The 13,371-nt window shown below is 33.1% G+C and overlaps 2 protein-coding genes across 2 annotated transcripts; one reads left to right on the top strand and one right to left on the bottom strand.

Moving 5' to 3' along the window:
* Positions 1-8,380: 8,380 nt before the first annotated feature.
* Positions 8,381-8,815, bottom strand: HELRODRAFT_155811 (hypothetical protein; the record flags this gene model as incomplete). The annotated part of the gene is made up of 1 exon (XM_009021499.1): positions 8,381-8,815. One exon carries the CDS (start codon positions 8,813-8,815, stop codon positions 8,381-8,383), a length of 435 nt encoding a protein of 144 aa, XP_009019747.1.
* A 2,389-nt stretch (positions 8,816-11,204) lies between these two features.
* On the top strand, positions 11,205-12,185 carry HELRODRAFT_161594 (hypothetical protein; the record flags this gene model as incomplete). The annotated part of the gene is made up of 1 exon (XM_009021498.1): positions 11,205-12,185. One exon carries the CDS (start codon positions 11,205-11,207, stop codon positions 12,183-12,185), a length of 981 nt encoding a protein of 326 aa, XP_009019746.1.
* Positions 12,186-13,371: the final 1,186 nt, after the last annotated feature.

Below are 13,371 nucleotides of genomic sequence, written 5' to 3'. Positions count from 1 at the left end.
CTGACGCAGTTAGTGGTAGAGTGGCACTCCAGAGCTATCTGTCTGTATATGAGGTCAATCAACTGGTCATCTGACACCATCTCTCCCGGAAGGAAGTACTGATTATGATGTCATTGTGATGACGGTGATGGTAATGGCTATGATGATGGCTAATGATGCCGGTGTGATTATAATGGTAGAGGGGATGGTGATGAGAATGATAATGAGGAAATAACTTACTGAGTCTAACAAAAAATACAAGCAATCAACCAACTAGCTGACAACACAACCAATTGCAACCGATCAATCAAGTAATAGACATGTCAACCAACCAACCAATCAATCAACCAACCAACCAACCAACCAGCCAGCCAACCTGCCAAACCAGCCAGCAAACCAACCAACCAATCAAAACAATTGTTTGATTGGATGGTTTGCTGGCCAATCAACCAATCAATCAACAAACTTCTTTCTTCAACTCAAGTTTCCATCTGACACTGCCATCATAGGTGCGTATCGGTGCATTTGGTAGAGGCAGCAAAATACACTTTGTCGCTAAACTGGGACGATGCTTCAAGTTCGGTTGCTGTGGCTGTGGCAGTGGTGGCAAGGGTGGCGGTTTTGGTGGACTCTCCTCTTCTTGAAATGATCGGCCCTTTAAGGGATTCTTATTGTCAGTTTCTTTGGAGTCTTCTTCGTTGCTTGCAGATACTTTGCGATTATTATTGTTAATGATGAATGTTGATCATCAAATGATGATGGTGATTAATGTAGTTGCTTTATCACTTATCTACCTATCATTTTCATCATCATCAACAACATCATCATCGCCATCACCATACTATCATCATCGGCATCATCATCATCGTCATCACCATACCATCATCATCATCATCAACCTCATCGGCATCATCATCATCGTCATCACCATACCATCATCATCATCATCAACATCATCGGCATCATCATCATCATCTTTTTTAACCTTCACCTTTTTCACCAAACTTCCCGTTAGAGTAGATCTCCTTCAGCTTTTCATTCATCTTCATAGTCAACTGCTTAAAATCTGTTTTCTGCAATTATAAACAATGATGATGATGATTAATAATAATATTATTATATTATTATTATTATTATTATTATTATTATTATGACGTAATAGTGACCACTTCTTTAGAGCCAACATCAGAAGCTGTATGAGCTAATGCTTTCGACGGAGACACCACTGAGGATGATGATGACGATGGAGTGGTGGTAGTAGTAGTAGCAGTAGTAGCAGCAGCTATGGTAGTAGTATTTGGAGCATTGCTGTTGGGGGTTTTGGTGGTTTTTTGAAGCACAGGTGATTTGGCGTCTGGTCTTTTTGATTTTGTTTCGTCAATGAGCAGCTTGTTCGGCATTGGCTTAGTCTAAAAATGATGACGATGATGGCAATGATGACGATGATAATGATAGGGTAGATTGATGAGTTGGCAATGGTGCAATGACATAAAATATAAAAAAAACTACGAACGGATTGTTTAACTTCTTCTTTATTATTTTCGTCCACTGGCGGCCAAACTATTTTGCTGAACTTTTTCGGAGTTTTCTGATCAGGATTTTGAGACGTAGACGAGGTTATTTCAAAGGAACCGGCATTTTGTTGCTGAGGTAGTGGTGGTTGTGGTTGCTTTGGCTGCTTTGGCTGCTGTGGTTGTTGTGGTGGTGGGTCAAAACTTACGGAAACTGAACTAGTTCTATGGGCCGGTTTGTCTTGCAGCGAGGAAGAACGTTTTGGTTCTTGATACGGTTGCTGTGACGGTACAAATTGCTGTTGTTGTTGCGGCCAGAATTGTTGTTGCCTGGATGGTATAAGTGGTTTAAGTTGTTGCTGCTGCTGCTGAAGCTGCGACAGTTGCTGCATAGGTTGCTGAAGCAGTTGCTGATGTTGCTGCTGCAGTTGTAGTAGTTGATTTGGCTGAATTTGTTGTAGTTGTTGTAGTTGCTTCTTCAAGACTTCAGTTTGTAGCGACGTTTCCAGAACCTGCTTCTCCAGCGATTTTGCTTGCAGTTGCATTTGCAGGTCGTATGTTTGCTGAGTTAAATACGTTATCGTTGGTGATGACGTCATTGCAACAACAATAACATCATCATCATCAACAACAAAAAACAATAACAACAACAACAACAATAATATTTGTCGCGATAATTTATTCTAAATGTGTTGTTCTGTTTCAAGTGTTAGAAATATAAGCGGCACAGAAGTGATTTTTTGTATTGCACTACTCATATTGAAGTCCTACCTTCCTTACGTTACTGATATTATCACATCAATATAATAAACTGATTGCATTTCTCTCTCTCTCTCCCTCTCTCTCTCTCTGTGTGTGTGTGTGCGTGTGTGTGTGCAAAGACACAAAAAACACACCATATACACCTACACACACTCACATACACAATACATACAAACACACAATACAAACAAACACACACACACACATAATACAAACACACCATACACACACACACACACACACACACAATACAGACACTTTAATATTTTCACATTTTTTATCAAAAAATTTTCTTGAATTTTTATAAAATAAAATAAAATAAACGAAAAAAGAAAAAAGAAATACAAACAATTTGGCGATTCTGCAGCTGTTGCATGTAAACTTGCTGCTGCTGTTGCTGTTGCAGGGCAGTTGCGTAGGCTGTCGTGATACATGTTTCAATAAAAGTTGTTCATGAGCTAGCGATTTTATTATAATTATTATTACCATTTTCATTATTATTATCAGTTTTATTTTTAGTAGTAGTATTAGTAGTTTTAGTAGTAGGAGTAGTAGTAGTTGTGGTTACTGTAGTAGCCGTAGTAGTAGTGTAGTAATAGAGTAATAGTAGTAGTAGTAGAAGTAGTAGTAGTAGTAGCAGTAGCAGTAGTAGTAGTAGAAGTAGCGACAGCAGGAGTAGTAATAGTATTCTTAAAAAACAGTGAATAATACAAAAATATTAACGATTGGCGGGAAAAATGGAAGCTGACGGATTGAGTAGAGACGGCGTGGGCTGGACCATAGGGGGTGGAATTAGGAGGGGGTTCATCAGGGAGTCCAGCAACTGCAGTTCGTGGCATGTGTGGTGGTAATGATAGATGTGGTAAACGCGATTGTAGTTAGTTGTAGTGTTTTATATATTGGGTTTTGTACATCGTTATGTTTATTAATGTCGTGATCTATGGTTTATGGTTATCTATTGGTATTTTAATTAAAAAATGTTGTTGAAATATTTTGTTGAAGTTGTGTCGGTAAAAGAAATAAAAAAAAAGTAAAATAGAAAGTACAAACATCATCTCCTCCTTTGATTCTCGTGGCCACGTATGCACTATCCATGCCTTCGTCCAACACTCCATGGAACATTTCATCGATATAGCGTGATTCTATGTTGCTCACTCTACAGAATATAGTTTCAGTACTTTTTATTTTATATATTACGGCTAAATTAATTAGTAATTTGCTAATTTAATTAGTTTTTTAATGGGTTTAATGAGCTGAATGATACAAAATATTGGTCTTGTTTATTGTAGATTAGTGTATCTTCGTGCCAAATTTTACACAATTTTTTGGTAACTATTTGAATGAGTGAATGTAATGAACCATATTTGAATATATCAATACTAACATAAAAAATAATAAAAACAACAACGGCAATAATAATAACGATAATAATAATAATAATAACAACAACAATAATCATTATAATAATAGTTGCAACAACAATAGCAAGAAAAATAAGAACTTTCTCGTCGGCCCGAACTCAAATGACTCGTAGTCTCCACCAAAACTGGAGTTGAGACTGACGTTGTTATTGGCATTGGCCTTCTTAAAGGAACCCTTTTGTAGTGGCCTCAACTGGCTGCCACTTTGAGGCATCTTTATAAATTTCCTCGGTTTGATGTTGTGTGGACTGAAAAATGATCAATAAATTTCGTTTTAAAGGGGATAATTTGTTGTGTTTTTGGCTGTCGTATGGGCGTTGTTTCGTTTTTTTTTCTATTATGGTTGCTGAATACCTCACGATCATTTTTATCATTTTTAACATTATTTTTGTCCTTCTCAAATCATCGTTCTTGTGTTGTCGTCATAAAAGTTGGCGTTTGCTACGATGAAGAAAGATGACGACAACAAACAACATAGGATAACATGGTTTTCACGTGACTCAACACTTCAAACTAATCACTTACGTCATTTTGATTTCATAATTTAATTGAATTTACGACAAATTTTTCAAAAATTTCAGAACACTAAGTCATCACTTCATTCAAACACTCTAATGCTAAACCAATCAACATGAATTTTTAATAGATTGTACGGCGGCTTAAAAATAAGAACCGACTGTTTGGAGTTGGTGTCTTGCGATGTTGAACTCCTATTGGATGACACCATGAACGGGGCCTGGTACCATGTTGACGTCAGTTGGTTCACTTCCGTTTCCGAGATGAGGTCAAGAATGAGATTATGGCCTGGACATTCAAAACTGCCCAGTGAATCGGATAGTGCTACAGTCCAACCTTTCGTTTCGCTTTCTGGAATGTTCCTGCGTAGTTTTTCATTCAAGGTAATGTCATAATTTAATAATCGAGCTCAACTGTATGCGGCCACCGTACATTCATTGAGGTACAAACAAACACGCCACAAAACAAACGAATAAACGAACAAACAAACAAGCAAACATACAAACATACAAACAAACAAACATACAAAGAATGCTGAAGGACATTGGACGCAAACTGTTCACTGCTCGTCCACGACTCAACTCTCTCATACGCTGTTTTACCTGGGGAATTTTTCGTAAGATTCAGTTTTTTTATTGAATTCATCCGATATTATTCAAAACTTTTATATTTATGCAGATTTTAAAATTAGAATTGAACACACTTCTGCTTTTAAAACCATGCTATATAAAGATACTCATGACGTTATTCATGACATTCACGATAATTTTGGTGCATGGAACCATTTAGAATTACATATAACAAAACAGAGTAATTAGTATTGAATAAAATATTTAGCTAAAATCATTTTTGAAAGCAGAAATGAAGAAAGAAACCATTGAAAAGGAAGCATTTCAAGGCGATTGGAGAGTTGGAGAGAAAGCTGAACCACTCTAGGCAGCTGGGCGGGTAGTGCCTGCGCACGTTGCTGTCTGCCACCGAAGCACTTTGCAATAATTTGTACTGACACAAAGCCCGGCGATTTGCAGATACATGTCTGTTTTGTTAATTTTAGTTTTTATATGTTCATGAAAGAATAATTCCAAAAATTTTACACAAAACTGAAATAAATATTCGTCAGTTTATTAGACGATAAAATGTTTACCTCAGCAGATAATAATGCAGAGCATCGCTTGACTTGAAACAGCTCAAGCAGCCTGCCAGCAACGTCCAAGCGATGTTGTTGCCCAATTTTGAACTCGATTCGTTTGGATCCGATTTAGGTTTTTCATTGCCGACATTTTCGAGTTGTTTGTTGAAGGATGGTGGCAGAGGAGGAGGCTTCGGTATGCAGGACTTCTCGTAAGTCTGATTGACAATCTGAACCAGCACTTCATCTCTTAATGCTTCTTTGTACAAACTTTTCTGGATGATGAACTCTCCGAGAATTTTTAATTTTTCAGCTGTCAACTTGTCGTCGTTCGTGAGGGACAAAATCTTAAATGAAGTTTTGAATGAATATTACTATTTGAATGAATGATTCAAAATATTGAAAACAATGTGAGCAGAATTTTTGTTTCCTAATGAATGTACAATAGTGTAGTGACTATCTTTTGAATGTTGATATCCATTCAAACGTTTACAATTTAATTTTGTACCCATCCCAACACAGGAATCTTGAAAAGTTCCGAACGATGTGTTATCGACTGTAGTAGGCTAGCAATTTTGCATGACAATAAGGATAAATATAGACAAAATATAATGAAATAAGGATAGAAAACGAAATAATTAGAAATCATTTAAAATTGAAAGTTACCGCGTCGAATATTTCGGATGCCAATTTTTCATCACTGAGGGTCACACTTTTCAAAAACGGGTGCTCGATCGCTTCTGTTTTGAACTCCAAACTTGAATTCTTGGAAACAGCCAAATTTAATAGCAAATTGATAAAATAATATTCTAATAAATGATTCAATGGTTAAATTAAATGAGTAGATGAAATATTATTTTAACGAATGGCTACCGAATGTTTCGCCAAATAATCTTCCAGATAATACTGATCCAAATTTAAGGGCAGCGGTATATTCGATCGAAGTTCCACCAAATTCCGATCCAATTTTCTTATAGTTTTGAAGTCTTCTGAATATTGGGAAAAATGATTTAGCGAATTAATTTATCTATCAACTGAAGAATTATTAATCCAAGTCGACTAACGTTCGCTTTTGTTCAAAAGATAGTCAGTTTCAGACGACGCCATATTTTATATTTAAAAATCAGACACAAAAGCAAATGCTGAATGATTTATTTAATCGTAACGTAAGCATTGAAGTGCTCGAGGAACACGCAGCAGGTAAAACCTAGAGCCTGATAAGCCGTGATACAAGGGTTAATAACGATACGCAATACATACAGCAACATCGTAAATAAATTATAATTTATGAGTGTTATTCAATAATTTAATGTCAACACTCAACTGAATAAAAATGATTGTTGCGTGTTTGTGTAAATTAGCAAAAATTTTCAAAATAATATTGAAAATGTTTTTGTAATGAACAAACAAATACAGTGCATACGCCTGTCGTTGCGTAGATTGTATGTGTGTACTTGCATGAAAGTCCTCAATATTTGTATATAATCTCAAGATCAATTGACATTTCTCGTGTAGCATAACTGAAAGATATCTATCTTTAATATGGATACACCCGAGCTAAAACTTAGGCGAATTCTTAGTAATTGAAGTGTACAATAACGTGTGTAAATACTGATCAATAACAAATAAATATATGTGTGAGTGTGTGCGCGTAGGATGCGTGAGTAATACAATTTTTTTTAAACTGAACACAAATCCTCTTAGATAGCACTAAACAATCCCGTATCTTCTAATACGATTGGTGAATGATCAGTGGGTAGATGCAGTTGGATGAATGGCTAATGACTGAGACATACGAGTTGATGAAAATAGAATGGTTGAGTTGTGTTTAATAATGTAATCGGTAATGTAATGTAACTAATGTAATGTAACTAATGTAATGTAACTAATGTAATGTAACTAATGTAATGTAACTAATGTAATGTAACTAATGTAATGTAACTAATGTAATGTAACTAATGTAATGTAACTACCAGTAAAAAACTACCAACTTACTTCACTTTATCAGCGCCACATTCCAACAGATTCGAACTATAGTGCGAGTTCGTACCTACCCTAATGAAAACTGTCCAGTTGATTCATGATACTGTACATCAAAAACGTCAAGTGGCTATATATCTAAAACGTAGGAATTTTCATTACCTACACTAATTCGAAATATAGTGCGAGTTCGTAATAAATACTATTCGATCAATTCAAGATAGTACGTATCAAAATCATCAAGATTTCCATTACAAAATTATACGTTTTTATGCCTTGGAAATTAAGTTTTTCAAAAATCTTGCAGCAAGTTACCAGCTTAGCTCACAATGACTTTATCAGCGCCGCATTACAAAAAATTGAGCCACAGTACGCAGTTTATAATGATGTACATTCGTGTCTAAAAACTAAAACTTGCTGACTTTTAACAACACTGCTTAACAGCGGAAATGGACATGACCCACCAACACTAGAACTGTCACTGTATATTAACACCACACATGATGACCATAGACTAAATAGGCGGCCTGGTGGCTCAATGGTTAGAGGCACGTGGTCCCTCTGGCGTAGTAACTGGGTTAGAATACAAAGAGATCCCCGCCTATCATATGCAATGTGTGTGGTGTGTAGTTTTCAGGTGTATTCATATATGCTGTGTGTTTGTCACTAGGACCTCTAAAGCAAGTACAATGGAGAAAATAATCTTTATCCTTTAGCAAGGTTTCAAAGGAATGAACGAACCTTGGAATTTAAAAAACTTTTTTAACTATTTAATATCACTGCGATCGAAAAACACAAAGTTGACATTTTGTTTGGAAAAAATTGTTAACAAACATAACTTTTAGGTAAACCAGCAAATATATAAGTCCCATGTCAATAAAATAAACAATAATAATAATAAACAAACAAAAAAGTAAATAAAATAAACTATATGCCAATTCGCTAGTTTTGACTAATTAGTTACGTTTCAAAATTAAATGAAACTGTACAGTCAAATCATTTATACAAAAATTATTTGAGGAATGTACACATTACATGGTAAACGCATCACACAATAAAAAACAGCAAAATTGAACTATAGACTATTTGTATTGTGAAGAGTAGTATTCTTCTTCGAGGTCGTACAGTTCATTGATCATCTCTTCTCTAATTATGTTGATGTGGCTGTCGATTTTGTTCTGCGCCCTCATGTAGTAATCAACATTTTGCTTGAGGGCCTCGTTCACTTGTGCGAAATCATTCAGGATTAAAAATTGTTTAATTTCTGACACCAGTCGCATCAGAGATTCGGCCGCTCGAACCATGTTGGCGGCCCTGACTTCAATTTCATACCGATCTTGCTCGGCTTGTGAGGGTTTCCCTAGAACGGAATCTTCGTCTATTTTAACGAGTTTGAAGATTTCTGAAAAGTTCTCGTACATGGAACGAACGTCATCCTTCAATCGCTTCTGGTAGGACTTCAGTTGGCTTTCTTTCGTTGGCGGCAGGACCTTTGCAGTCGTTTGACTTTTTGACATTTTTTAACTTTTAGTAATGAGTTACTAATTTCAAAATAATAAAACTCAAATTTGAATAAGTCAGTGTCGTTTAAATCTTTTTTTACACTAGCTCGTTGGTGTTGGACGATATAAGAACGTAAACAACAATGAATAAGGGTATTTACAATTTAAAATGGTTTTACAACACCAAAGACTTTTAATTTAATTGTTATAAAAAAGAAATTGTTAAATTTAAATTATAAATTTAATTATTTTAAAGTTTTAATCGTTTACATTTAAGTTTAATATATATCGCAATTATTTTCAGTTGAGCAAATTTTATAATGTCTTACTTTGGCTACCTTAATATCGTTAAATACATCAAAATTATCTGAAATTAATTGTGTAATTGTTGATTTGATTCAATTAATTAACTCCTAAGCAATTTGTTGACACATTTACATCAATTAGTTAGTAATTTAGGTCTTATTTCTCAATAATTTTAATTCATTTCTTTCTTATCCATCGCCGGAATAGTGTTTTTTTTACTTTTTTAATTTATTGATTTAAAAAGTTTTAGGCTTTTTAATTTTTGTGGTAAATTAGTAAAAATTGTATTATTTATGTAGTGTAACATGTTTAACCGTCATTAAGCATTATTTTTAATATTTATAGTGTTTATTTTATGTAAATGAATTTAATTAATGAATGATTGAATGAATGAATGTATGAATGAGATGATCAGATGATAAAATACATAAAACTTAAATGAAAATGATAAACTACTAAAAACTAACTAATAAAATAATACTGGAATCTAAAAAAAGTAAAAAACTTAACTAAACTAATAAAAATGAATTTAGTAAAAATTAATGATAAATGGATGAATATAATAATATGTTTTGATGAATAGTGTTGAAATCCTGAATGGATTATTGGGTTGATTGGATTAGCATTAGAGATGAATGATTAAGTTTAACTTTAAAATTAATAAATTTAATGTTAATCAAGTCTAAGTATAAATAAGTGGATGATTGACTGGATGGGATAATTAAATGAAAACTGATAGAGATAAATTGATAGATGGGATACCTGTGTATTTTTTTCTTTCAAGTTATGATAATTTAATTTACATATTTAATCAATATGTAGTGTTATTGTACTGACTAAATATAGTTGTAATGTAGTCAAAGCAGTGATGTTCATATTAAAAATCTCAAAATACAAAAGCACTTCCATTTTTAAATTTAAAAATTTAATATATCTCCAAAATAGATTTATTAATATTTTATTCATTCCTCACGACAAGACTATGATAGGAGTGTGTATTCAAGATTTTTTAATGGCTGTTTTCGACTGACAAATGTAAATAGTGCTTAAAATATACTAAATAGTTGAGATTTGGTTTGGGCATGCTTGGAAGATATGATTCATTTGTTTATTTGTTCATTCATTCATTCATTCATTCATTCATTCATTCATTCATTCATTTATTTATTCATTTATTCATTGAATATTTTGGCCTGAGTTTAGAAAAATTTAATTAATTTTATTAAAACTAAATAAAAAATAAATTTTTTGTTAGATATTATATCATCAGTTTTGCAAACAATTAAACCCCATATAAATAAAACCAAAAAACGAAATGTTAAGCAACCGATCATGATCTTATTTGTCAATAGATTTAACTTTAATGTTTGCTAAGTTTCAATTTGAAGACGCATTTAATTTAGCATTTTAGTTAAATTTATATATATTTTTTTTCATCTTCCTCAGATCACAAAGCATGAGAATATAAAACAAACCTATTAAAGCCAGGCATCTCAACCACTTTATAACATTTTGAGATTTTAACTGTCATAAGTTTCATTGTTCTAAAAATTTTCCTGAGTTGTTTTTCAACATCACTCATTAGTTGTGTTTTGTATAATTCAAGGTTCACAAAATGTGATGGTCTGATAAGTTTGTCTGTCTGTCCGTTTGAAAGTATTTTGTGTGTGCGTGCGTGCGTGCGTTGAGTATGTGTGCGTGCGTGCGTGAGTGAGTGTGTGCATGTACGTATTAGTGAAACCTAATTCCTAGATAAGAATTATGATTCTTATTGTGTTAAGTTGAAACATGTTATTACATCCAAATTCCATCCATCTCTGTACATTTTTCTAATTAATCTGGGTATTTTTTTGTTTATCATGCTAGGCGTGAGTTTGAAAAAGGTTTTAAAACGCACTTTATATATATATATATATATATATATATATATATATAATTCGAAAAATAAGTTTATTTTGAATTTTAATAAACTAAACGTTCACCAAAAAACTTTAGTGAGAAAAATCGAAAAAACGAACTACAAACATATTAACGCCAAACATTCGGTAGAATTTATAGAATATATATATATATATATATATATATATATATAATACCAATGGCGGCTAAGCGTGTTTGTATTGCGGAAATTTTATGGTTTTTGTTAAATAATCAAGAAAATTTAAATGACGAGGGTTTTAAATTGGAAGTTGTAGAATTCTATGCTAATGATGAAATACTTAATGGTAAAAAAATTTTATTAACTGAAATAGAAGGTTTAAAAAAAGATAAAATTAAGTTAAAGGCTCGTGGTAATACCAAATATGATAAAGTTAGTGAACTTTTGGAACTTATTAAATTATGTTTTGATAATAATTTGATGGACCTGTTACCTACATTTACAATATATAATATATACCGAATACCTTTAAGACTAGCGAGAGATAATAGCAAAAATATTAATGATAATTTAATAAAATTAAATGATAAAATAGAGAAAAATAAACAATTGATTGTGCAATTAGCTAAACAATTGAATAATAGAAGCGATAGTGCACGAACGTGTAACACATGTGAACAACAAAGCAATAACGGTAAAGGTCGTTTGCAACGTATTGAAAGTGTAAACAGCGCAAGCCTTCTTTCAGGTGATAATGTTGACAACTGCGCTAGTAAAAAATCTTGGGCCGACAGAACCGCTAAACGCTACACGTCGCAAAGTGAGTCGTGTGATGAAATTATCGGCGACGATGGTTTTCAAGTGGTGAGAAGTAAGAAACGAAAAAAATCGTCAACCTCTCCACAACTGGCATCCCCAAAACCTGCGTCAAAACCAACTTCAAAACAAATGAAAACCTACGGTACTGGCATCAGCTGCCCATTGAAAGCGTCGAAAATAATAGAGGAAAAAATTACCTATTATATCGGAAATGTCAGTACATGCAACAAAAATATAATTGAGGACCATCTGAAACAAAACAACATAGCTTTTCTACAATGCTTTCCTGTACTCCGTAAGAAAAATCCGGATGATCCTTTGGTAGAGAAAAGTCAAACTACGGAATCGAACGGCTTTCAAAATTATAATACCTTTGAATGAACGTGAGAAACTGGTTAATCCTGACATATGGCCCATGCACACGTTCTTGCGCGAGTGGGATTACAACATGTCAGCAAGTAAGAAGAAAGATGGAAACTTTCGGCCAACAACAATCAATATCAATCATGGAGGCAACAGCTGATAACTATCCATTAAACTCTGTTTTTAAAGATTATAAGTATTTTACATATGAAATTATTATCAATAACTTAATCAAACCTCAATTACATTTAGTTCAAAACAATATATCGATTTTGCATATAAATGCGCGTAGCTTAGTTAATAAAATGTCAGCACTTAACATATTATCTGATCAATTTTATAACTTTTTTAATATTATTGTGATAAGTGAAACTTGGTTGAATGAAAATACGGCTGATTGCATAAACTTACCTGATTATAAATTTATATATAAAAATAGAGATGTTGGACAGGGTGGTGGAGTTGGTATATTTGTAAAAAGTGGTTTTGATTGCTCTGTTTGTGATGATAGTGTACTTAATGATGAATATGTAGACATGTTATGCATAAATATAAAATCAAATTTTTTCTACAAGTCAACAAATGTGATTGCCTTGTATCGTCCGCCAGACATTAATTTTAATTATTTTTTAAATAAACTTGAACTGGTTTTGGGTGCGCTAAAGCCAACTCAACAATCTTATATTGTTGGCGACTTTAACACTGACTTGCTAAACGTAAACTCACAAAACATAATAATGTTTGAAAATTTATTGTCCTCTTATGGTTATATTCCGCTAATAGAATCTCCTACTCGTGTAACTCCTTCTACAGCGTCACTAATTGACAATATATTCACAAATTCGTCTGAATCTTTTAATAGTAGAGTAATCATCTCAGACTTCTCCGATCACTTTCTTATATACTCAATATCTAATAATCCAAATCTGCTAAACCGTTCTCATCAACTTCTTAATAAGCGAAATTTAAGTAAAAAAACTGTAAATCAAATTAAAACCCATCTTGCAGCAGCTGACTGGACTCCTTTAATGAATGATCGTAATTTCGATAATGCTTGCTTATCCTTCTACAACATAATTAATAACTCACTTGAACTGTTTGCTCCTTTCCAAACTTATAAACCTAGAAACAAAAAATCATGGATAACAATTGATATTTTAAAAATGTCGAATAAACAGTATAAATTGTACAAGAAATATCTACT

This window comes from Helobdella robusta (assembly GCF_000326865.2).
Source record: "Helobdella robusta unplaced genomic scaffold HELROscaffold_3, whole genome shotgun sequence".
Taxonomy (NCBI): Eukaryota; Metazoa; Annelida; class Clitellata; order Rhynchobdellida; family Glossiphoniidae; genus Helobdella; species Helobdella robusta.
Note: the sequence above shows the minus strand (reverse complement) of the source record. Positions and strands in the feature narration are given on the sequence as shown.